This window comes from Cyprinodon tularosa, unplaced genomic scaffold (assembly GCF_016077235.1).
Source record: "Cyprinodon tularosa strain WSP-4 unplaced genomic scaffold, ASM1607723v1 ctg152, whole genome shotgun sequence".
Taxonomy (NCBI): Eukaryota; Metazoa; Chordata; class Actinopteri; order Cyprinodontiformes; family Cyprinodontidae; genus Cyprinodon; species Cyprinodon tularosa.
This window is the reverse complement of record NW_024038354.1, coordinates 278,693-304,552: the sequence shown is the minus strand read 5'-3', so window position 1 is coordinate 304,552 and position 25,860 is coordinate 278,693. Positions and strand designations below refer to the sequence as shown.

The 25,860-nt window shown below is 38.3% G+C and overlaps 1 protein-coding gene across 3 annotated transcripts; it reads left to right on the top strand.

The window, feature by feature from the left end:
- The first annotated feature begins 246 nt into the window (after positions 1 to 246).
- On the top strand, positions 247 to 24,272 carry dnase1l4.1 (deoxyribonuclease 1 like 4, tandem duplicate 1). Of its 3 annotated transcripts, none has more exons than XM_038279675.1 (11): positions 247 to 403; positions 12,980 to 13,073; positions 13,179 to 13,267; positions 15,543 to 15,629; positions 16,978 to 17,090; positions 17,175 to 17,287; positions 18,768 to 18,925; positions 19,080 to 19,176; positions 19,468 to 19,546; positions 21,074 to 21,126; positions 21,209 to 21,352. In XM_038279675.1, the coding sequence occupies exons 2-11, from the start codon at positions 12,993 to 12,995 to the stop codon at positions 21,212 to 21,214; spliced, it is 876 nt and encodes a 291-aa protein (XP_038135603.1). In that variant the 5' UTR covers positions 247 to 403; positions 12,980 to 12,992; the 3' UTR covers positions 21,215 to 21,352. The 3 variants fall into 3 exon arrangements, 2 of the variants coding, with proteins under 2 accessions (XP_038135603.1, XP_038135601.1); XR_005280302.1 differs by lacking the exon at positions 21,074 to 21,126 and adding an exon at positions 22,478 to 24,272 and having other exon boundaries at positions 248 to 403; positions 21,209 to 21,442; XM_038279673.1 differs by lacking the exon at positions 21,074 to 21,126 and having other exon boundaries at positions 248 to 403; positions 21,209 to 21,805.
- Positions 24,273 to 25,860: the final 1,588 nt, after the last annotated feature.

The window sequence follows — 25,860 nt, the reverse complement described above, 5'->3', positions numbered from 1 at the left end:
TTGTCTGCTTTCTTAAAATGTCCGGAAGATCGTCAGGGTGAAAACAGACACACATATTTATTCTGTTTTTTATTCCCTAACAGTCCTGAGAGAAACTGACCTTTTCTATGACTCAGTTGGTGTTTTTATGTTGTCCATAGGTTTTAGAGACAAACAGGCTCTCAGACAGGAATTCAGCACTAAAGGGGCGGGGTATCTGTTTCTTTTGAACCCGTGCCATTGGTTGGCTTTTGACCAATCAAACAGCTGGTCTTCACACTCTTTAACATTCTTTAGGTTCTTGTAGTAACCCAGAACTTACTTTGTAGTGAGATCTAAAACACCTACAGCTGCCAGTCTTACCTGAGGGGGGTTTTCAACCTTGGATTTTTGGACACATTAGAAGCAGCAGATTATCCTGCAGGTGAGAAGCAGCTTTTCTTTTATTTTCTTTGTCCCTTTCAGCTCTGCATGACTGAGACGCTTTTTATGCCTTCAGACAATGAGAAAACCTCTTCCTGTTGTCTTCTTGAAGAAAACAAGGTCATCCTTCACAAAACTAAATACCTTTCACACTTTAAACATCAAAGTGATGCTTTAATGATTTTTAATTTAATCTAAGCCTTCCACCAAAACAACAAGGAACACGTGTGAGGCACCGATAAGAGAAAAGGGGTCTTCAGCGACCCTCAGATGGTGGGAGGCCACTTACTGTAGCCTTATCTCCCACAGCCACCAAAATACAAACATTTCAAGTTAAAGTGTCTCTAAAAGCCTTGAAAGTCCCAGCAGCTGTGGATTGGATTAGAGTCGATGCAAAACAACTGGTCTGCTGATTAAAAAACGTCTTAATTAATGAGGTCAGGATGTTTCAGTTCATTCTAATCAGGGTTTCATCAATGCTGCACACGTTACTAAGAGCATTTTAAGAAAGCGCTGGGATTTTAAGTAAAAATGTGTCTAAGATTTGACCTTTCTGCAAAAACTGCAAAACATTTCTTAAAATAAGTGTATTTAACCTGAATTTGAGTTGGACAATAATTTCATTTGCAATAGAATGAGCATTTTTACCATTAAACTTAGACTTAGACTTAGACTTAGACTTAGACTTCTTTATTTGTCATTTTGTATGCACAGGGTGCATACAGAACGAAATTGCGTTACATACAGCTTATGAACGTTGCATTGATATTTCACAATATCACAATTATCAAATAAGATAATTGGTTATTATGCATTTTAAAAGAAGAGCCTGCAGTCTTTTTCTTATTTTAAATGTAAATATTCTTATTCCATTGGCAAAGGGATTCTCTTATCTGCTCAATTAAAGACAAATGCAATTATTTTAAGAAAAATTGATTTATTTTTTGCAGTGTACTACAAGATAAACGGGCGCTAAGATGAAATACCAGTTTAAACTATAAATGATTTAAAAAGTGTTGAACAAAAGTTATGTAAAGACTTTTAAAGGTGTAAAAAACTTTAATGAGCATATCAAATTTGCTAAAAGATAATAATTAGACTTAAAAAAAAAAAGCCTAAAGGTGTTGCTTTTTACAAGTCTTTGTACAAACATATTTCTCCCACTCACGCTTGAATGTGGGTATTTTTCCAGTGCTTGTCAGTAATAATTTGCAAGTTCTGGGCGTGACTGACGAACAATAAACAGGATCAGATGACGGAAGGCTAAGGCTCTGTTAGGCGCTAGACGTATGGAAAGGTTTATATATGATCCAGCCGAGGGGCATGGAAACAGGGGGAGGGTGGATTTACCATTAGGCAATACTATGCAGTTCCCTAAGGCCCAAAGTTCCTGGGGAGGGGGGTCATAAAACTCTGTTTACATTTATACTTAAAAAAAAACTATTCCTTATTTGTGCATATTCATTGCATTTTTGATAAAAATCCTTTGCCCAAAATGCCATCAGAACGCTGATAAGATTAAGTGTGTCTCAGCCCCCCCCTTCAGGGTCCACCATATTGGATCAGTCCATTTGCTGCACATGTTCAGAAAGGTCCAAGCAGACAGCAGCAAACCATTTGAAAACAAGCCATGCAAAGGGCAGTGTTGCCAACTTAGCGCTTTAGTCGCTATATTTAGCCACTTTTCAGACCCCTCTAGCACTTTGATTTCTAAAAAGCTCCTAGCGCCAAATCTAGAGACTTTTTTCTGCTACTGGAGACTTTGGAGACAACATCTAAAAGCAGCGAACTCTGCTCTCCAGAGCGAGTAGATTGGTAACCCCGCCTCCTGCTCTCCTCTATCTTGTCTGCTGTCATGATTCATGCAGCTATTATTTCATCCAAATGAAAAATGGAGAACAGAGAAGCAGATCATGGCTTGTCTACAGTGAAAAGAAGGACTGGGTTATTTACTTTGGCCTTTTTGGAAACACAGGAAGGAGCAATCAGCTAAGTGAAAATTGGCTTTGTGAGTGACAAAAGGTAGAACAGATAATGGATGTCTATAGGGCTGCAACAACGAATCGATAAAATCGATAAAAATCGACTTTTAAAAGCGCTGGCAACGAATTTAATCATCGATTAGTTGTGTCGCGCGATTAATGCGTCATCCGCCGCCGCCGTCATCCGGGGGAAGAAAAAAAAATATGGCGGAGCGAGTCAGCGCCGCAGTTGCAGTGTTGCCAACTCAGCGACTTTTCAGACCCCTCCAGCGACTATTTTTCAAAAAAGCGACTAGCGACAAATCTGCCGACTTTTTACGGTGTCACTGGCGGCGTTTGCCTGCCGTGGGGCGCCTCCCCCATCCCAACGCCTTTCTCCCTCTCCCACAGGAATCCCTCTCAGCGCTGCAGTCAGAGCCGCAGGATTTTAGTGAGGAGTTTACCCTCAGCGTCCAGACTGCAAATGAAGCGCGCATGCGCCGGGATTGACGGCACAAATTGATCACAATAATTAAAATAGCCTGCGCTTTGTAAAGTGAAAAAAGTCGTAACATGCAACTTTTGTAAAAACAAATGAACATGGCACGGAAGCACCACTGTTATGACGCAGCACCTGAAAAGAAAACACGTTGGAGCCTTCAATGGCAGTGAAGAGAGCTGATCAGCAGGATGAGTAACCATGTTTGTTTGGTTTTAAAGTGGGGAAACGTTACGTTAGTTTCTCAGGAAGCTCATCTGATGCTTTCCTTACCGTGTTAGTAGGTTACAGACAGTGATAAGGTTGGCTACTTATTTTACTTTTAATTTCATTTAAATTTGTTTAAGCAGCGTTTATATTTTCTTTATAAATAAATTAACTTGCAAATTATGAGGGCAAGGCTTTTAAAGTTTAAATCTTCTGGCAAAGATAAAGTAAAGAAGATCCTGCAATTTATGGAAGTAAAGCAGAATAAAATCCAGCAAGATCAGTAATATGTCAATTAATTATCTGCCACATTCCCATGTAAATATCAGTCTTTGGAGGATGTGTTTTTTAGCACCCCTAGTTCTCTCATTTTTATTCTAAATACAGTTTATAATTTGAATCACAGGGCTATTTTTATCTCTATGGTTCAGTATTTTCTCAAGTAGCAACTTTAACTGCTATACTTTCCTGTCTTAAAAGGCAGAACTCTTCTAGTCTAAAAAAAACTAATTTGTTGAAATGGGGGGGCCTATTGTTTGAGCCCCTTAGGGGCTTTAAAAAACAAAAATGTCTTTTTTTGCGCTTTATGAAACAAAGTACCCTATATTTTGTGGATGTACAGCTACATTTCTCATGTAAGTTTGCGTAGTTTTTACACAAACATTTATTTTTCATATTGCACCAGTACAGTTAATGAGCAACCTATACTTGTGTGCTTGTTTGTTCTGTCTAAAATGTTTATTTTGGAATAAAGAGGTTAATATAAAAAAAAATGTTTGTCCGATTCATCGATTAATCGAAAAAATAATCGGCCGATTCATCGATTTTTAAAATAATCGTTAGTTGCAGCCCTAGATGTCTATTCTATTAACATTTCTTTAATTGTAGAATGAGGCTGTTTTATGTGTTGTCTTCTCCATTCAGAGGGACCCCTGCCTGTCTTTGCCTAGGGTCCCAAATTTCCTAAATCCGCCCCTGCATGGAAACAATCAAACCCCAAAGAGATGAATCATCATTTAAACAATTAACCTTCTCATTGGAGGCTGCAGTTTTAATGATGCAAAGCTTTTTGCAGACAACATCGCTGAACTGTTTTACGTTTCTTATCAAGTTTTAATCTCTTCACATTGGTACCTCCCTGAAAATTTTCCACTGTACACAGGTGGGTGTGTGTGTGGGGAGGGGGGTGGCTCAGTTTCACAATTTAAAGGTGTTTTCCTGCAGGGGACACCACAGGAAATGCTGTTTCCGGGATCACAATGCATCGTCACATAGGTAGTGACTCAAGAGTCCTTCAGCTCTTTATTGTGATGATGATCAGATTTAATGTCGTAGTCTGAAGCAGCTCGTTTCAAAGCTGTTTCAGCATCTAACACTACTCTGAATTTATGGTGTTTTTTTATTTTAATCTGTTATTTTTATTTTGACCTAATTTATGACCTCATCACAGCAAACAAAGGTTAAAGTTTTTACAAGAAAAAATGTATAGATTGTATTTAAGATGGCCTCTCTATATAAGAAGAGGTTTTATTAACTAATGAAGACGTAAGAAAAACATTGTGATTTTTGTGTTACATTTCATAAACTTTTTTATTTATCAATATTTAAAAAGAAAATGTAATTGAAAAAAAATGCCTTTTCAAACAGCAGAAAACCAGGTTTAAAATAAGTCAGTTGGTAAAAAGAGCTATTTTACAGGTGCTGGTCATAAAATTAGAATATCATGAAAAAGTAGATTGATTTCAGTAATTCCATTTAAAAAGTGAAACTTGTATATTATATTCATACATTACATTCAAACTCATATATTTCAGATGTTTATTTTGTTTAATTTTGATGATTACAAATGACAACAAATGAAAATCTCAAATTCATCATATCAGAAAATTAGAATATTACTGAAGACCAATAAAAACAAAGGATTTATAGAAATGTTGGCCAACTGAAAAGTATGAACATGAAAAGTATGAGCATGTACAGCACTCAGTATTTAGTTGGGCCTCCTTTGGCCTGTATTACTGCAGCAATGCGGCGTGGCATGGAGTCGATCAGTCTGTGGCACTGCTCAGGTGTTATGATAGCCCAGGTTGCTCTAATAGTGGCTTTTAGCTCTTCTGAATTGTTGGGTCTGGTGTATTGCATCTTCTTCTTCACAATACCCCATAGATTTTCTATGGGGTTAAGGTCAGGAGAGTTTGCTGGCCAATTAAGAACAGGGATACCATGGTCCTTCAACCAGGTACTGGTAGCTTTGGCACTGTGTGCAGGTGCCAAGTCCTGTTGGAAAATGAAATCTGCATCTCCAAAAAGTTGGTCAGCTGCAGGAAGCATGAAGTGCTCTAAAACTTCCTGGTATGTGGCTGCGTTGACCCTGGACCTCAGAAAACACAATGGACCAACACCAGCAGATGACATGGCACCCCAAACCATCACTGACTGTGGAAACTTTACACTGGACTTCAAGCAACGTGGATGAAGTGCCTCTCTTCTTTTCCTCCAGACTCTGGGACCTTGATTTCCAAAGGAAATGCAAAATTTACTTTCATCAGAGAACATGACTTTGGACCACTCACCAGCAGTCCAGTCCTGTTTCTCTTTAGCCCAGGCAAGACGCTTCTGACGCTGTCTGTGGTTCAAGAGTGGCTTGACACAAGGAATGCGGCAGCAGAAACCCATGTCTTTCATACGTCTGTGTGTGGTGGTTCTTGAAGCACTCACTCCAGCTGCAGTCCACTCTTTGTGAATCTCCCCCACATTTTTGAAGGGGTTTTGTTTCACAATCCTCTCCAGGGTGCGGTTATCTCTCTTGCTTGTACACTTTTTTCGACCACATCTTTTCCTTCCCTTCGCCTCTCTATTAATGTGCTTGGACACTGAGCTCTGTGAACAGCCAGCCTCTTTAGCGATGACCTTTTGTGTCTTGCCCTCCTTGTGCAAGGTGTCGATGGTCGTCTTTTGGACAACTGTCAAGTCAGCAGTCTTCCCCATGATTGTGTAGCCTATAGAACTAGACTGAAAGACCATTTAAAGGCTTTTGCAGGTGGTTTGAGTTAATTAGCTGATTAGAGTGTGGCACCAGGGGCCATCAATTTTGAACCTTTTCACAATATTCTAATTTTCTGATATGATGAATTTGAGATTTTCATTTGTTGTCATTTGTAATCATCAAAATTAAACAAAATAAACATCTGAAATATATGAGTTTGTATGTAATGTATGAATATAATATACAAGTTTCACTTTTTAAATGGAATTACTGAAATCAATCTACTTTTTCATGATATTCTAATTTTATGACCAGCACCTGTACATTAAAACGTTATACAAATAGTTAAATAAGGGATGGGCAATATTGATTTAAAAATTTTTCATTACATTTTGTAGTATTCAGTGTGATGATGAATTAAAAAGCCTGTGACGGCATGCCGCTGCACACAATACCGAAACGTTTTAAAATAGCCTTAAACATTTTAAACTACCCTCTGCCTACACTGGACTAGGGGTTAAAGCATCGTGTCAATACATGTTTTTACAGCACATTCAAAATGTCCTCCAACCTAAAAATGATACTAAAATGCATGCAAAGGAAAATGCTGAAAAGAAGATAAGCTGCAATAACAGAGAAGAAAAAAAAAGATGGCGCCAAAGGCAAACACCAAACCTGCTGCAATTACATAAATGATGCTAACACACTAAAAATGCCAAACTGATGCTAACACACTAAGTTTCCAAATACGTAAATGATGCTAACACACTAAAAATGCAAAACTGATGCTAACACACTAAGTTTCCAAATACGTAAATGATGCTAACATACTAAAATTGCAAAACTGATGCTAACACACTAAGTTTGCAAATACGTAAATGATGCTAACACACTAAAAATGCATAACTGATGCTAACACACTAAGTTTGCAAATACGTAAATGATGCTAACATACTAAAATTGCAAAACTGATGCTAACACACTAAGTTTGCAAATACGTGATGATGCTAACACACTAAAAATGCATTACTGATCCTAACACACTAAGATTGCAAATACAAAAATGATGCTAACACACTAAAAATGCATAACTGATGCCAACACACTAAGTTTGCAAATATGTGATGATGCTAACACACTAAAAATGCAAAACTGATGCTAACACACTAAGTTTGCAAATACGTAAATTATGCTAACGTACTAAAAATGCATAACTGATGCTAACACACTAAGTTTGCAAATACGTGAATGATGCTAACACCCTAAAAATGCAAAACTGATGCTAACACACTAAGTTTGCAAATACGTGAATGATGCTAACACCCTAATAATGCAAAACTGATGCTAACACACTAAGTTTGCAAATACGTAAATTATGCTAACACCCTAAAAATGCAAAACTGATGCTAACACACTAAGTTTCCAAATACGTAATTGATACTAACACACTAAAAATGCATAACTGATCCTAACACACTAAGTTTGCAAATACGTAAATTATGCTGCAAATGGGAAAAAATAAATAAAAGCAGCTCCAGACCATTAGGGGGAGACGGTGATCAATGCATATGGGATCAGACATTTAGTAAAGCCATCACAGGGTGAATAGAGAGATCAGGGCCAATTTCAGGTCAAAGTGTGGATCCTTGGACAAGATCCTTCATGCTAATTCCTACTTTGTAAGATGAGAAGAGGCAACAGGGAAAAAGCCCTGAAGGAAATAACAGGGTAACTAGAGACCACCACTGCTCCTATGTCGTGTCGTCTCTTGCTGGGTTTTTTCTTTGCATAAATACAGGAAGTTTCTTGCATAACTGGAATTTAAACATCATGCATGTCCTGTGGAAATTTCCAACCGTTATTGCTGCTCCTGATAAACTCACCCCTAATTTAAAGCTTTCAGCTCTGATAAACTCTCTCATAATGAGGTCCTTTACTATTGCAGATCATTTGCATGAAAAAGACTGTTTGTGGTTCCAAAGCTTAACTTGACCTCATTATTTCTGTGTTACAGTACAGATCTAATGGTCCCAGAGAAGTCAGCAGGAAGTCTATTTAAAACATCATTTACAACAGCAGTTAAATCTTAAATCTTTTATTTATATACAGTATATACCCATGAGGAAATCTCTGATCTGTTTGGAAGCAGTTTCTGAGATAAAAGTAGCTGTGACCAAACTGTGATCCTACAGTTTAAGCTGATTTCAGTCAGATAAGTGCGTCTGTTTGTCTTGGCCTGCTCTTATCTGCTGCAGCATCAACGCATCACTGCAGAAACCTGTTGGACAACTTCTCAGAATCACACAAATACAAAAATAACTAGAATTGCTGCTAAAACCAATAAACAAAAGGTGACTGAAGCAGAGAAAACAAACCCCATCCTTGTTGTTGTTATGAAATCAGCTTTCTGCTGTGATTCAGACGTGACAGGTTTCTGTCTAACTGAAAGTTTTCTAAAACAAATGTTGTTATCTACATTTTGCTTCAGATTAAAATCAAAGAAAGAGCCATAACTATCAGCTTGTTGCTGTGATAAATGTTCGCCAATCCCTTCGTAAATTTTTTTAAAGGTTGTTGGTTTAATTCTCTGCTTCCATCCAACCGAGACGTTTCTTGGATACACCCAAACACAGGTGTTCTGTCAGATCAGCATACCTATAGTCAATACACATGCCAAGACGTCAGATTTGCATTTATCACTTTAGTTTTGTATGAAAAATAGATTTTTAGAAGGGCGTGTATGCCTTTAGTCATGTACAAAAAGAACAATTTAAGGTCGGATCACCATACGCTTCAAAAAACATCAAAAAGTAATAATTCAATTGTTTTTTTCTACATGACTTAAGGGATACATGCCAATTGAGGTACTTTAAAGTCTGTTTTTCATACAAAACTAAAGGGATAAGGTATTGACTATGGGTATGCTGGACTTACAGTCTGATCAGTACTTTCAAACTCCATTTATTTCACGCCTGCGTTGGAGATTAGATCCAGGCTCTTCAGAATACTCCGGTCCTGTACGATCGGAGGCTCGGCTCTGAAACCAGAACCAACAGTTTCTGGAGGGAAATCTAGAATCCAGCGGTTCCTCTTTCAGGATGGCAGAACTGCTGTTTAAGCGAACATCCCTCCAGCTGACATAACGAGGGCAGAAATATAAGTCTTCTGATCCAAAGTAAGGTACTGCATATTAGACTGATCTCTGGTGAAACTAAAACTTGGATTCTATCCAGTTTTTTTCTATAGCTCCAATTCACATCATGTCATCTCAGATCACTTTCCAGTTCACCAGATCATCCAGTCAGACTGAAAGTTTTCTATGTAAGGAAAACCAGTTGATTGCATCGACTCATTAACCCTTCAGCAATCCCTCATGCTACTCATGCTTGTAGCGACAGTGGAGAGGAAAAACTCCCTTTGAACAGGAAGAAACCTCCAGCAGAACCAGGCTCACCTCTGAACCTTCCCAGATTTAAGACAGTTAATAAAAACAGAGAAAAAAACTAGTCAGCTAGTTATCCTCTCAAAGTTCAGTTATGCACAAATTCCTTTAAATTATAAATTACGAATGATTTTTCCATCTTATCACTAAACTTATTATTAAAGATACATAGTCGTGTTTATATATCTTTTTTTTTAATATATAATATGTCAGTACCTCGTTGGCTGCATACAAATATTTTCTCTTAGTTCAGTGAGTCCTGCTGGCGTATTAGGAGTTAATTTTTTTTTTTACGCTTAGTTTTATACTTAAGTTGTTAGTACATAAAGCCTTTCATGTAAATTAATGTCAACAACAGAGATCCGATATTTATTCACTTGAATTGTTGTCCTTCAAAATTGAACAACCCAAACATCTTGCATTTAATCTTTGTTTTGGGAACCTTTAGAAAAGAGTAAAAAAGAAGTTTTTACATAAAAACCTACATTGCTTTACAAAGAAAAGTGTGTTCTGGATAAAACTATCAACCTTTTAAAACACTTTTATGCCCCAAATCAGCAAATTTCAAAGTCTAATTTTCTGTTTAATTCCTTCTCCTTTCATTCCAACCTGCTTAACCTCTTACACCCTAAGGGGGTATAAATAAATTTCTGCCTGACAAAAACACACAAAAGTAAATAACTTATAGCCTCAAAGCTATTAGATTTAAGAAGAAACTTTTGGTACCTCTGTAAAGGTAAGATGTCATAGAATGGTTTTCTGGTGTCAGCACCATTGTAGCTTTGACCCTGCCTGAAATATTAGGGACAAAATACAAAATATTTTGCATTTTTTGAACCTCGCCAAAATTTTCTTTGAAATAAACATTGCAAAACACTACCAAAATATTATTTATAGCACAAAAAAGTAGTACAGACTTTTAAATCTAAATGTTGTGTAAAAATATACCAAATTTGGACTCAATCAGATGAATCATATTTATTTTAGAATGGTATTAGTGAGAAATTTCTTAGGCGGAGAGGCCATTTTGGCACATTTATCCATAAATGACACCAAACTGTGCCAAATATGTTTTTTACATCAATACTGGGGGTTTGGTAAAATTACGAGGTCATGTAGCAGCTGGACCCGCCGGTGTGTCCGTAGGGTTCAAGGGGTTAAAGGATGGTTGGAACGAGTGGAAGTGGAAAGGAGACGAGCAGAGAGGATGATGCTGAGGTTTTTCATTAGGAGTGTCACGGTGGATAACAGGATCAGGAGGGAGTCGGTCTAAAGCAGGCGGAAAGGAAAAAGCTTCCTGGATGGGAAGAAAAATGTCTTTAAACTTTAAAAAAAAGTCCAGTGGATTGTTTTTTTTTTACTTTTTTTGAATGACTCTGACCTGGATGACTGACAATCTTCATCAGCATAACCACCAATTCTAAAAAATTTTCATATTTAATAAAAACTCATCAAATAAATTCACACTAACTCAAATGCCTGTTATGGCTTTTAGGAGGCTGCAGGAAAATGTAAAGTTTAAAAGATCTTGTTTGCCTGCAGCTCGTGAATTTCTTCTCAAGCAGAAGAATTTGCTGTAAATGAGGAAACACTGGAGGGACTGGTGCTGCAGACCTGATTTATGTGGGTGGTGGTAGAGCCTCAGCAAAAGACCACAATTCAGCATGTAGCAGCAGGTCTGCAGTTTACTTGGAAAATCACTGTTATTGAATTTTTAAGGAGAAGACCAAAAAAAAAAAACGTGTCCCAGAACCAGTCAGGGGCAGATTTAGGAAATGTGGGGCCCTAGGCAAAGACAGGCAGGGGGCCCTGAATTGAGCAGACCACACATAAAACAGCCCCATTCTACAGATAGAGAAATGTTAATAGAATAGACATCCATTATCTGTTCTAGGTTGTGTCCCTCTCTTCTTGTCCCTTTTCTTCTTGTTTTCCTCTCTATGTTTTGTACTCAGCTGACTTTTCATGCTGTCTCTAAAGGAATGAAAGATTTTTTCCAAGCACTAAGCTCACTTAGCTGATTGCTCCTTCCTGTGTTTCCAAAAAGGCCAAAGTAAATAACCCAGTCCCTCTTTTCACTGTAGACAAGCCATGATCTGCTTCTCTGTTCTCCATTTTTCATTTGGATGAAATAATAGCTGCATGAATCATGACAGCAGACAAGATAGAGGAGAGCAGGAGGCGGGGTTACCAATCTACTCGCTCTGGAGAGCAGAGTTCGCTGCTTTTAGATGTTGTCTCCAAAGTCTCCAGTAGCAGAAAAAAGTCTCTAGATTTGGCGCTAGGAGCTGTTTAGAAATCAAAGTGCTAGAGGGGTCTGAAAAGTGGCTAAATATAGCGACTAAAGCGCTAAGTTGGCAACACTGCTCTTTGCATGGTTTGTTTTCAAATGGTTTGCTGCTGTCTGCTTGGACCTTTCTGAACATGTGCAGCAAATGGACTGATCCAATATGGTGGACACTGAAGGGGGGGCTGAGACACACTTAATATTATCAGCATTCTGATGGCATTTTAGCCAAAGGATTTTTATCAATTAGAATATCAATAGAAATGCATCTTCAGGAAAGCCCTCCAACAGAAGTGCAGAGAGCGTAATGTGGAAAATGGAATTTGAAAAGAATAAAAAGTAGGAAAAAATAAAAAATAAATAAGAGAATGTCAAATTCTAAAGTTAGAATCATTTCTGGACGCCCCTGGATCCAACAACGACTTTCAAATTTCAATGAGGAAATCTTCCTTAAATTAATTGCATTTTTTCTTGAATTGAGCAGGTAAGTGACATACCTTGCCAGATGAATTAGACAATTTACCTTTAAGATGAGAAAAAACAACTGCCGTCTCTTATTTTAATTGCATAATATCTGAGTATCTTATTTTAAGGGTAAATACACTCATTCTATTGGCAGATCATCCCATTACCCACTCAAATTAGGAGAAAATACACTTATTTTAAGGACTTTTTTTCTCTTTTAGGGGTCATTTTTGCAGTGAACCTGCTTCCTCACTGGAAAAATTTGAAATCTAGGTAAGTCGTTTTTTTCTTAAAATCAGTGCATTTGTTTTTGAATTGAGGATATAAAGAGACATTTTGCCAATAGAACAAGACAACTAAGATTTAAAATAAGAAAACAGTAGCGTTATGTTACTTGAAGTGCATATTATCCAGTTATCTCATTCTAAGAGTATAAATACTCATTCCATTGGCAAACTATCTCATTTATGAAGAAATGTTTACTTATTTCTAAATCGTTTTTCCGTTGCGCTGCCACTAAAGGTTTTGGAGCAAACTCGTTTTCTTTGGAGCTCGTCTGCACCTTGTTTTGTTCCCTGGAGCAAACTGATTGTTAAAGCTGTCAGTTTTGACACGTCATGTCTTTTGTTAAACAAATACCTGCTACACACGCATGTTTGTTACATGTTTAGTACATGTTCAGACACAATAAACTTATTTAAAGACAAATGTTTCCTGCTTTTCGTTCCAGGCTTTCAGGCACCATGAAAATAGCAGCGTTTAACATTCAGAAGTTTGGGCGGAGCAAAGTGGCGGACGCAGATGTTCTGAAGACTCTGGTTAAGGTAAAAAACTAAAACTTGAAACAAAATAAACTTCTGATTCCTAATGCATCAAGCTGTTAGTCCAGATCTATGGCCTGTTTTTTTAAAATTCTCTGTCTCTTTCAGATCATTTCCCGTTATGACATCATTGTGATCCTGGAGGTCGTGGACATCAGCGGGAAATCTGTGGAAATTTTAAAGAAAGCAATCAACACGTTAGTAAAAGCGCACATTCACACCAAAACTGGGGTCTCAATCCGCAGATCTGTGAACTAATGCGGGAAAGTATTCAGTCACCCACTGAGTGCAAACGTTTCCTACTTAGAAACATGAGACAAGTCTGTGATTTTCATGGAAGGTCCACTTTAAGCAACCCAGGAAGTGACATCATAGAAATCCTTCATTAAAGGTATAGTGAAGGATTTTCGCTAATTTTTGAAAAGACCCCACCCTCTCCACTTAAAAAAAATAATACACAAGCACAACCCTGCAACCAAACGTCCATCCTAACCCCTAAATCCCTCCATCACTGTATAGAGCACGGACTTTACTAGACTTTATAGTGAACTCAGTTAACTGACCATTTGGACAGATGGTCACCATTGGTCACGTAACTCCTCCTCCACTGCGCGATGCCTGCGCCATTTTTGTATATTTTATATACTTGTATATTGTATCCCATATTTTAATTAAAATTCTCATTTTATGATCAAGCTTAACACATGAAAATAAACGAATAAAATCAAAGCATAGTTAGGGTGACCATATTTTCATTTGGGAAAACCAGGACACCTTGGAGCGGGGGGGGGGGTGATATTGAAAGAACAAATGTCTCATCATCGGGATTTGCTCCGTGATCAGAGGAAATGTTACTTGGCGCAGAACAATTGTGAAAATTTGAAGTTCAGTTTAATATAATAATACAACTCTGTGAATAGTTCCGTCTGAAATGAATGAAAATAGTTGTTTTAATTGTTATTGATTCAGATATGTGGCGGTAATGTTTGATTTATCTAAAGGTTTTAATCTGTTACTGTGTAAATGGGTTTGGCTGTAATTTAAGGACAGATTCTAATAGATCTGCAGAGTGGGAACTATAAATCTGATAGGATTTTAATTTTTTTATTGTTGTTTTGCACAATATGCTTAACTAAGTATTTTTTGTTGTTGAATATTAGAGATTTTGCAGATATATTTTGTAGATACATTGTTTAGATTTACTTATATATTTCTAACCCTTTTATAGAATAGAATAGAAAATCCCTTTATTGTCCCACAATGGGCAAATTTACAGCAGCAGAAAGATTATTGAAAATGGTCACACAAATGAGGACCTTAGAAAAATGTATAAGAATAACATAATAGGGAAGAGTTAAAATATAAAAAATAAAATTCTGTAAAGTGTTTTAACAATATAAAACTGGAGAATAAATAACCAATATGCAGCTATAGACATTTTTATAGTGATGGATGTTTGAAAATAGCAGCAACATCAGAGATGTGCAGAATGACAGCAGCAGGTTATTTAACTGACTAAGGTTTCTATCATTACATTTGATTTTATTTGTTCCTGCTCCCGGTGGTTGGAACCTTTATTCCAATCTGGATTCTTGGGAGTGTAGTCTTTGTTCACTTTAACTTTTTTTAAAATAAATAAATAAACAAACAGTTTTGAAAACCTCGGTATTCATTCTTTTCCTGCTTTGTGTGTCAACTTTCACGGTTGCTAAGCAACAGAGCATACGGCGGTAAAACCCGCCGAAGGGAGGACCTGTTCGAATTTACAGACAGAACTCTTCCGGCCTCCTTATTTTCAAGGACTTCGAAGGATCCAGTCTAGGTAGACCGCGTCCTTGGAGGATGCGTCCTAGGTTTTTGAACAGAGCCTCTGATTAAGAACAGGGCTGCCCGCACTGACGCGGCTCAGGGATTACGTCACACGGAGCGTCGTGCGCAGTGAAATCAGGACATTTCCTCACTTTCTAAAAAAAACCCGGGACGCCCGGGACAAGACGTGAAATACGGATATGTCCCGGGAAATACGGACGTTTGGTCACCCTAAGCATAGTAGATGCCTTGCAGCAAGAAGGCTCCGGGTTCGATTCCTGGCTTACTGCATGGAGTGTGCATGTTCTCCCTGAGCATGTGTGAGTTCTTTCCGGGTACTCCGGCTTCCTCCCACAGTCCAAAAACATGACTGTTAGGTTCTCTAGATCCTCTTTAGGTGAAGACCTATCCAGGGTTGACCCCGCCTCTCACACATAGACAGCTGGAGATAGGCACCAGCACCCCTCACCACCGCAGCTGGGATAACCGTGACAGAAATTACTGGATGGAAATATATACCCATTGACTTTCCATACTGCTGCGGTCACAACAATGCTTTTAATAAAGGGTGGAAATTTGAATTCTATCATCTTGAACTTCTTGTTCCGGCTTTTCTTTGGAGCAAACTTAAACTGAGAAACGCATTTCTGTGTGTCCGCTCAGGGCCAACCGGAAACATCACTACACCCTGAAAATCAGCACCCGCCTGGGCCGAACACGCTACAAGGAGCAGTTCATGTTCCTGTACAGGTGAGACTCCATTCATCAATTCATTCACCCATTCCTTCATCCATCCATTATTCACATTCATTCATTCATTCAATCATCCATCTATTCATCTATATATTTATTCACCCATCCATCCATTCATCCATCCGTTCATTCATCATCAATAATTCATCCATTCATTCATCTATTCACCATCCATTCATCCATATATTCATTCACCCATTCATCCATATATTCATTCACCCATTCATTCCCTCATCCATTGATTCATCCATTCATTCTTCCATTCATTGACCAATTCGTTCATCCATTCATTCACCCATATATTCATTCACCCATTTATTCCCTCATCCATTCATCCATCCATTAATTCGTTCATCTGTATATTCATTCATTCCCCCATTCATTCCCTCATTCATTCGTCCATTCATTAATCTAATGATCCATTAATTCATCCATTGATTCATCCATTTATTCTTCCATTCATTGACCAATTCGTTCATCCATTCATTCATCCATCCATTAATTCGTTCATCTGTTTATTCATTCATTCATCCATTCATTCATCCATTCATTGGCAGGCTAATTTAGTTCACAAACTGCTTAAAGTAGTGGATCTGAGCCTGAATAACAGACGTTCTCCTAAGATGGAATTTGTGTTTTTTTTTTAACATTTCTCGATTTATTATTTGATTGTTGGTTTGGCTAAATCACTAAATTGTTAAATAAAGAAATGATACCAAAGGTAAAAAATATTAATAAATACAAAGACAGAGAAATAATTTTATGGTTTATATTGTTATTTCCATATATAGTATTAAATAGTTACTGAAGATTAGAAACATTTCATTAGTTGATAGATTTAAGATTTTTTTTATTTGTCTTCCTTGGGAGATTTTTTTTTTTCTGTGCTTTTAAAGAAACCATTGCTACAGAAACCTGGCCTTGCTGCACTAAAATCTCAGACTAGTTTCCAGGTTAAAGTATGATCAAATGTTCTGGGAAACCAGATTTACTCCTAATTAATTTCAGGATACAATAATAGTTATTATGCATTATCAGCCATAATGATATAAACGTAGATTTTCCTAATTGTGAAAATGAAAATGAAAAGAAGAACGGGTTATATGTCACATAACAACAGAAAATCTTTTAAAGACGTTTTATTTAATCTCATCAGACTCTGTAGCTCTGACTCAGCCTTTTCAGTGTGTTCTGGCCTTTAGAGGCTAACTGTTTCTGTTTGTTTGCATCTTCTGTATCCTCAGAGCGTCGGACTCGTTGCTTTTAGTGACCCTTTAAATCTCCGATCTGCTTTATTATTTTTAAACAGCTTTTAAAATAAAGTTGTGCGTTTTTGTGTTTGCAGGGACGACCTGGTTGACCTGGTTGGCTCATACCAGTTCGATGATGAGAAGACCGAGGGGCTGGACGTGTTTGCCAGGGATCCGTACATCCTTCGGTTCAGGTGCCTAAATACAGGTGAGAGATGACTTGTGGTTATAAATGTAAAATTATCTATGCAAAAATGTTTATAAGCTTGATATCTGTCTGATCTCCTTCCAGTTCTGAAAGATCTGGTGATCATCCCAGTTCACACCAAACCAGAGGACTCGGAAAAGGAGCTGGACGAACTCTACGACGTCTTTGTTCATGTCAGGAAGAAGTGGAGGACTGATGTAAGGACTCAACAAAACAAAACTGCTCCTTTCTATAATGAGAGGAAAGGGTTGGTCTGCACTGATTGATCCGCTCAGATTCATCCTGAAGATGAATTTACCATCTGATTAATCAGATATCTGATCAGAGTAGACCTGCACAGATCAGGCTGTCAGTATTGGTTCTATCAGCAGCATCCAGCTAAGGAGACTTTTTATTAGCTAAATTAAGAGAATTAAATAAAAATAAAGATTGACAAGAAAGAAAAAAAAAAAGATAATTTATTTATTAATGGAGTTATATCCATGCATTTTCCACCACGCCTATGTCAGCGGTCAGAGGGGTGCTGGTGCTCCAGCTGTGTACAGGCGAGAGGTGGGGGTCCACCCTGGACAGGTCTGCCAGACCATCGCAGGTTTGTTTTTTTTCATTATTTTATGCAGGCCAGTTAGTTCTACGTCAGCCTGAACACCTAAATTCAGCCAATAATATATCAACGGTCATCTGTCAATCACATTTTTATCATCTTGATTCATATGTCGCAGCTAATATACGCAACGGTTGAAATCAGAATCCTTTCCTTTCCCATTGAGTTCCGTCCCAGTGTTCACGGGGATGGACGTCTGTGTCTTCGGCAGGCGTAGAGCTAACAGAACTGGCAGCGTTGCGAGGCAAGGGCTCAATCATGTACGGCTGGAAGCCTTCTACACCAAACCAAGCTTCTGCCGCCCTGGCGTCCTCTTCCACAACATCTTCCTCCCCGCTTTCCTCCTCTAAATAAAAAATGGATGACGGAGGAGACTCATGCACGACCTCCGACACTAAACTCTCCTCCTCTTGCATGTTTCCTCTGTCCATAGCCTTCCTTGACAGCGTCGTTTCTAAGTCACCAATTTAGTGCTACTTGGTCCCAATGGAATTTCCCATTGGGAACCTGCTAGCACTAAGCTGCTAACTGGTTAGCAAGATGCTTCCGACAAACCGGCAACAACCAAACTTGCTTGAGAACCTTCCGCCACAATAATACCGCCCCCTTCATAATCGACCAATCACATTCACTTTATTCAGTCGTGTAAAGTCGGGCACCACTCAGGAGAATTAGGAAATGCAACGGTTGGAACAGCCGCTTCCCTACAACTTTAACGATAGATAGTCATGTTTATATTCCAATTCAGTTTGACAGAAGTAATACTGGTCTCTTTATTCTGCTTTTTTCTTTTAAATGTTTTTGGATTTAAATGCAGTTTAGGCGCCAATATTTTCATTCACCCCATTTGATACATAAAAAGACTTTTGGCTGCTTCCAGAAGCCTGATTTACAATAGTAGCCTTTCAAAATGTCCCTGCTTTTCTTGGCTGGTCCTTGACCATTCAGCTGGGGGTTGACTGGGAAGGGCCAGTTTGAATTGCTGCTACTGTATTATTACGATGGAGGGCTTAATTTCCTCTCCCCTTCACTGTAAATAAGACTCTTTATGGTTTCCTGCGTCTCTGCCACAGAACGTGATGATCCTGGGAGACTTTAATGCCGACGGCTCATACCTCACAAAAAAGGAAATGAAAACTATCCGGATCCGTAGCGACAAGAACTTCCACTGGCTGATCGGAGACGATGTGGACACCACAGCGAGCAGCGGGAACGCACACACATATGATAGGTAGGCTTCAACCAGCCATCTTAGAAAAACCTGCAAACCCAACATTGATCCAAAAGGTTTGGTTTATAAAACCGATGCAGAATGTTTAGTTTACTCCTTTCATCCGTGAGCCTCTGCTGTTTGCTGGATTAATTCTTCGTCTTCCCTCTTTCAGGATCGTCGTCTACGGAGACGACATGCTTCAGGCTGTTGTTCCACAATCTGCTAAACCCTTCAACTTCCAAAAGGCTTATAATCTCTCTGAAGAACAGGTGTGGAGTCATTTTCACTAGTTTCTGTGAAGCTTCCGGTAAATTCTCTGATTTGGTTCATGGAAAACTGTTTATATTCATCAGCAGGAAACAGAAGAATCACTCAGAGCGTTTATTCTCATTTATGACATCAGGATTAGCATTTAGCTAAGAACCAGTTACTGTTTGTCTGCTGTTATTTTTAAGCAATTAAATAATTTACTAATTGTTTTAGATTTCTTTAGCAGAATATTTAGATATTCAACAGTTTCAATAATCATTATAATAATGTTTCACTTTTCCTTGTTTAAGGCTCTGAAAGTGAGCGACCATTATCCTGTGGAGGTGGAGCTGAGGGGTCTGCCTGAAAAAACAGATGATGATGATGATGGTAAGCTATAATAATGATGATAATTAAAGAGATCGTTAAAATAGATAATGTGAGATAAGAAAAAATATTATTAACATGACTTTAAAATGACATATTCTTAAATTATAATAATAAAAAAGAACAAAAACAGAAATAGTGAAAATTAAAATAGGTTTAAAAATAATCATAATCAAAATTAATAATGCATTACTTAAACAACACAATTTAATTATTTAATAATGATCATATAAACAGCTCTAATAATAATTTTAATAAATAATATCCATCCATTTTCTGACACGCTTGAAAGGTCGCCAGTCAATAAATAAAATCATATTAAAATATTTTACATCAACATTTATTATTCAATAATAACAATAACATTTAAAAATCAAAGTAATGAATTAAAAAAAATCAATTAAAAAAGAAATAATTATATGATTATGATGATTATAATAGTTATCTATTATAGCTGAATTTTTTTGCAGCTGATTTTTTTTGCAGCTGAATTTTTACCAGATAAAAATTGAGTGTAAGGAATTCAATGTCTAAAAAAATTCAGTGTTTAAAATTCGTTGTTAAAGAAATTTAGTGTTTAAAACTCAGTTAAAAAAAAAAAGGCAGATTCCAATGAGACTGTTTTTCTTCCATAAAGGAGGAGCTTAACCTGGAACTGTTTGCTACAAAAGCATTTTAATAAAACTGCTATTTTGGGTACAAATACTGAAATTAATATAATAATAAGATGGTTAAAATCCAGTTAAGCTGGCCAATATCAAAGGCAGGAGCGGAGTGCCATGAAACACACTGGAAAAATAAAAAATAAAAATCTAGATAAGTCCATTTTTCTTGAATCAGGTAGTTGAGACACTTGGAACAAGATAATTTATATTTAAAATAAGAAAAAAACTATTTTATTGTCTTATTTTAAGTCTATATTATCTAATTATCTTAACTGAGTCAAAATCCTCATTCCATTGGCGAATCATCTTGTTTACCTACTCAAATTAATGGTAGACACTCTTAATTTAAGACATTTTGACTTATTTCTAGATCTTTTTTGCAGTGCAACATGTTTGATATTAAAGAGATGATTTAAGCATGTAAAACAAGCCTATTGATTGGATGAACGAGGATCAGGATTGCAGCTTCTTCCAAAACTTGCTTCAAAAACAGTTTAAAACTAGTTAAAAATGTGAGAAGCTAAATAATAAAATCATCTGCCAGTAGAAGAAGGATTTTTGCCCTTAGAACATGATTATTGGATATTATACACTTAAAATATATATATATATATATATATATACTATTTTAAACAGATTGTATTTTATTGCTGCTCCCATTAAGGGAAAATACACTTATTTGAGAAAGAATTTACTTAATTATATTTACAGTTTGGCAGTGCATTTAGTTAGTTAACTTTGTCCAACTTTCATTACGTTAAAAATGAACAAAAACAAGTATTGCAGAAATTAACAAATTGATTTTAAAAGCATCCCTATTGCAGTCTTAAATCCTGGGTTAAAGCTTGTAAACATTTTTCCTTAGGTAATTCTGCTGGCTGCTTTTTTTGTTTTTGCTGGAAGAAAGGAGCTAAGAGTGTAATTATATTTAACAAATCAATTTCACTTCCCCATACGGATACCTCCCTGTGATTATATCCCGCTTCTACTTCCTCTGCAGGCCTGATCGATGCGATGAAAGGTGTTGTGATGGCTGAAGACGGGGATCTAACGGAGCTGAGGAGAGGAAATCTGCTTTTGGAGCGGGAGAAGCTCAACCTGGAGATCCAGATCCTGCGGTTGAGGGTTGCTGAGATGACCCGTGGGAATGCAGTTTGACCTAAAGACGTCAGATCGATCTGGAAAACACTCCACATAGCCATGAACTACAATAATACTGGTTATCTAGTTGTTACAGTGTGTGCTGCTGGTTACCATTTGACCTTCCTCAAGTCAAACTGGCGAAGGAAAGAATTGGTCCAGATTCATCAGAAAAAACATTTTCAAGAATTGGTTTAGCAGACAGAGAAAATAAAATACATAGATAAGATGAGAGACATATTTGTTAGATTAAACCACTGGCTGGTGTCGGGGTGTATGTGAATGGAGGGGTTGGGTGGTGCCGAAGCAGGAATCCTTAGCCAGTCGTCCCCCTGGAGCTAGCAGCCGACGGGAGAAGTTTCTTTTACATTTCAAAAAGGCCAGAGTAAAAACAGATCAACTTTGGACAAAGCTGATCAATGAGTATAAAAGTGAAGCAGTTGCCCTAAAGATAAAACACCGGATAAGAAACACCCACGATAACTTACTTTACTTTACTTTACTTTCAGCAGCGTCTTTAGCCGGGCGTACACTGCGTGATTTTTTTGCCCTTTTCGGGGCGACTTTCCAGTCGTACAAGAATTTTCCGATCGGGCTGATGTTCAGTCTGATGGTGCGTGGTGTAGCTGTACGGGGGGTAACGAGGGGCGATCAGCCTCTAACGACCACCTCCCCATCAGGAATCGTAAGGTCGGGAGAAAATCAAACATGTTTGAAATTCAGTCGGCCGTCATAAGGCGACTTTGGCAAATCGCTCAGTACGCAAACAAGGATTCTTCTTCTTCCTCTCAGAGGAAAACCCAGCAGCATGGCGGGGGGGCAATGAGTGAAATGGAGTTCTTTCTGTAAAACAGACAGACCGTAGTAGCCATGTTTTCTCAGCCATGTTTTTGTCCAAATACGTCGTCTCCTTTTCTCTTTAGCGCTTTCAGCACGAAATTACACAAATTGCCTGTTTCACTCTAGTGAGCTTCATGTTCCTCTGCTACTCGTTTGGCTTCTGGATAGATGAGTCCGAGTAGCGCCATCTCACTGTGGAGCTGAGTCCCACCTGGTTTTTAGACGTAGAGTGTGAGCAGGTAGATCGCATCAGAACGTCGGGTCGGACAGACATCTGGAGCTGTGAGCTCACACTGTACGGCGAATGCGCAGGGTTTCGCCGTACAGTGTGAGCTGCAGCTGCTTGCAACGACGCAAAAAATCGAAAAGTGTATGCCCGGCTTTAGGAGCTTTTCAGGACTTTGAAGAAATCCTTTCATTTCAAAAGTTTAAAATATAATAGATACTGGAGCTTGACTGGGATAGTCAGACGGCTCGCAGCAGATGTACTTACCCGTATTTTCAAATCCAAAACATGACGCGTAGGGTTTAAGGCGGGACACATAACCAGGGGAACGGGAAGATCGCCCACAGCCAAACCAAAATAAACATGGCAGTGAAGGAGGACGTACCTGTAGCTGCTGCCGTCAACAACAAGAGCGTAAAAGCACAAGTTTTAATTCCTTCCATTGCTTACTGCGATTGGCAAAAACCAAAGTTTTTTAGGCAGTCACTGAGTGTTGCCCAATCAGCCCAGAAGTTTCAGCTGAATGTCATCCTTTCCTCATGCAGATTCGGTCCCACATTAATAATGCATATTGCTAAACTTGGGTTCTAAACATGATCATCCTGGCTGGACAGATTAGGGGCATGACCCTGACACGGTACTTACAGCCGTGGAGATCCTGGGTTGTTTGCGTTGCAGCCAGAGCTGTAACAGCAGGTGTGCTTGCATGAGTGTCACTGAATGCTGACATGACATCATCTTCAAATTTCCTCAAGACCAGGATGTTCCACTGCGAGCAACAGACGTTAATAACCAAACCGGAGGAAGTTCTCAGAAGACCTGTGGATGTGTAACCCTTCATCAAGCATTGATTAACTCTAAAAAACATTTCCAAAAACCTTAGGAGAGAGCAATGTTCCGGCCCAATCTTTAATTTTTTCTGATCCATAATTGCATGTTCCACATGTTCCTATGCGGCTCAAATAAACTGTTACATTATAAGCACGTATTGGGGGAAAATTATTATATAGTTTCTGCATAACACTCAACAATTTTTATTATTTACGAATATTTGGAAGGTTTACGTGGTGGTGGTGGTGGGGGGTAGAGTCGATCGCCTTGTTTTTATATTGTTTCTTAGACTGACATTTAATGGCTGAACCATAACGCTGGTCAAGATTCTGTCATCCAGGTCATAGTCATTCCAGAAAGGTTAAAAAACAATCCACTAGACTTTGTTTCCAAGTTTGAAGACGTTTCACTTCCCATTCAGGGAGATTGTTCAATTCAAAATTCTCAGAAATAGCATTGAGTTCCAGGCTTTATACAGAGACATAGACAGAATTAAACAAAAAGGAAAACAATTTTCTGAAACTATTGAGGAAAAAAGATCTGGACTAATTATCCTAATTATCCTGGATGGAAGAGAAACGTCTTCAAACTTGGAAACAAAGTCCAGTGGATTGATTTTTAACTTTTTTGAAATGGCTGGACCAGTAATGTGGGATATCTGAAAAGTGGAATCAGCACCACGTGTTGTCTCTTTAATGTTTTAAAATGACTGTAGAGACAAAGGGAATGTTTTTGAGCTTCTACTTCAAAGCGACTAAATCCAGAAGCTTCATTTTACTTTAAAGCCATTCTGTTATTTGTTAGAACCATTTAAAAAATGTTTAATGCAGATTTCATGACATAATGTTTTAGTTTCATTGTTATTTTCAATTCTTAAAATATTTTTTTTGTGTGATTATTTTACCTCAGGATGTTTTAGGTTATATTACTTTGATTCATCACCGCTGACGGATTGTAAACTTGTTTTTTACAGATATGACTTACACCACATTTTATAGATAAAGTGGAAAACTGTACTTCAGCCCAACAAAGCCTTGTTTTTACTCAGGAAACATGCAAATAGAAACAGACGACCCCCTTTACAATGGGGGTTGTTTGGCTTCTTTGTTAGCCTGCAGTGTTCTATACCTGTCTATTAACCTGACTCCGCCAGATGGATTTGCTCCGCATATCCATCTGGAAACCTTCCGTTGAAGTAATTTTGGGAAGGGGCGAAAATACTGGTTAGCTGATTGGCCTATGTTGGTGATAGACGGGCCAAATAAACCAATCAGATCAATGAAGCATATGACGTACTAACAGAGTGACGACAAAAACACAACCACAAGCCAGGCACAAGCCAATTGATGAGATCAAACTCTTGCCGAAACCAGTCGGGAGAAGAGCAAAAACATCTTTTCCTCTGAGAAAAGCCTCCAGAGCAGTGTTTTGCTCTTCTTTCAGTGAAGAAATACTCTGTAATTCCGATAAAACTTGCTCGATAGCCACGCTAACGCTAATTTCATCGGCTGAAGCCGCCACGTTCTTCAGACTGAACTGTCGCGCTTCTCGTTGCGTCACACCTCAACCCGCCTCGAAGCCAACGCTGATTGGACGTTCGTTTGGTGAACGGCTCCAAATTTTCTTTAACGGAGAGTCTCCAGACTGATCTGCGAGTGAAACCTTGAAAGCTCGCGAGATCAGGATGGTCTCACGAGGCTACCTGTCTATGTCTCTGTATAAAACCTCTAACTCAACGTTGTTTCTGACATTTTGAGTTGAAAAAGCATCCTGGATGGGAAGAAAAATATCTTCAAACTTGGAAACAAAGTCCAGGAGATTTTTTCTTTTTTTACCTTTAAATATGACCTGGATGACTGAGAATCTTGACGGGCATGATGAAGAGCACGTGCTAAAGGACTGATTTTTGTTGCCGGGAAGTTGTTAGAATTTACACCATTCTATAACTGAGGTATAATTGAGTCCAGTTCAGAGCAGCATCAGAGAATCCAGTATTTTTTTTGCAGCTGGTTTAGAAGAATTTGATTATCTACAGTATCAAAAGCAGCAGAGAGATCGAGGAGTACGAGGAGGGAAGGTGAGCCTTTATCTGCTGCCAATTGTAGATTGTTTGTGACTAACCAGGGCTGTTTCAGTACTATGAGCAGAGCGAAAACCAGACTGGAATTTCTCAAAAAGCTTGTTTTGTTTGAGATGGTTCTGGAGATGGGTGGCATCAACTTTTTTCCGGTACTTTAGAGAGAATGGGAGATTGGAAATGGGCCTGTAATTTGAAGTGTATCTGGATAGAGGGTGGGTTATTTCAGGAGTGGTCTGATTATGGCTGTTTTATGGGCAGCTGGAACATTGCTGGAATGGAGGGAGTTGTTTGTTACAGTGGTAATCAGAGGGCTTAAAGCAGAGGCGTTTGCTCTTACTAGAGTTGTAGGAAAGGGGTCAAGGACCAAGGTGGTGGGTTTCATCCTCTTGATGATCTTTTCTACCTCATGCTGGGAGATTTGTGGAAGGCATTGTAGGGGCTGTGAGATTACAAGCTGTGAGAGTTCAGTTATGTGGGTAGAACTGAGAACCAGAAAGGAAGAATGAATTGACTGTGAAAAAGCCCAAGATGATTG

Excerpts from the sequence above, each read along its gene's own strand:
- dnase1l4.1 (XM_038279673.1), top strand. The coding sequence starts at position 12,993 with ATGAAAATAGCAGCGTTTAACATTCAGAAGTTTGGGCGGAGCAAAGTG. Across the intron at positions 13,268-15,542 it reads TTAAAGAAAGCAATCAACAC|GGCCAACCGGAAACATCACT; the intron begins GTTAGTAAAAGC and ends GTGTCCGCTCAG. Across the intron at positions 19,177-19,467 it reads ATAATCTCTCTGAAGAACAG|GCTCTGAAAGTGAGCGACCA; the intron begins GTGTGGAGTCAT and ends TCCTTGTTTAAG.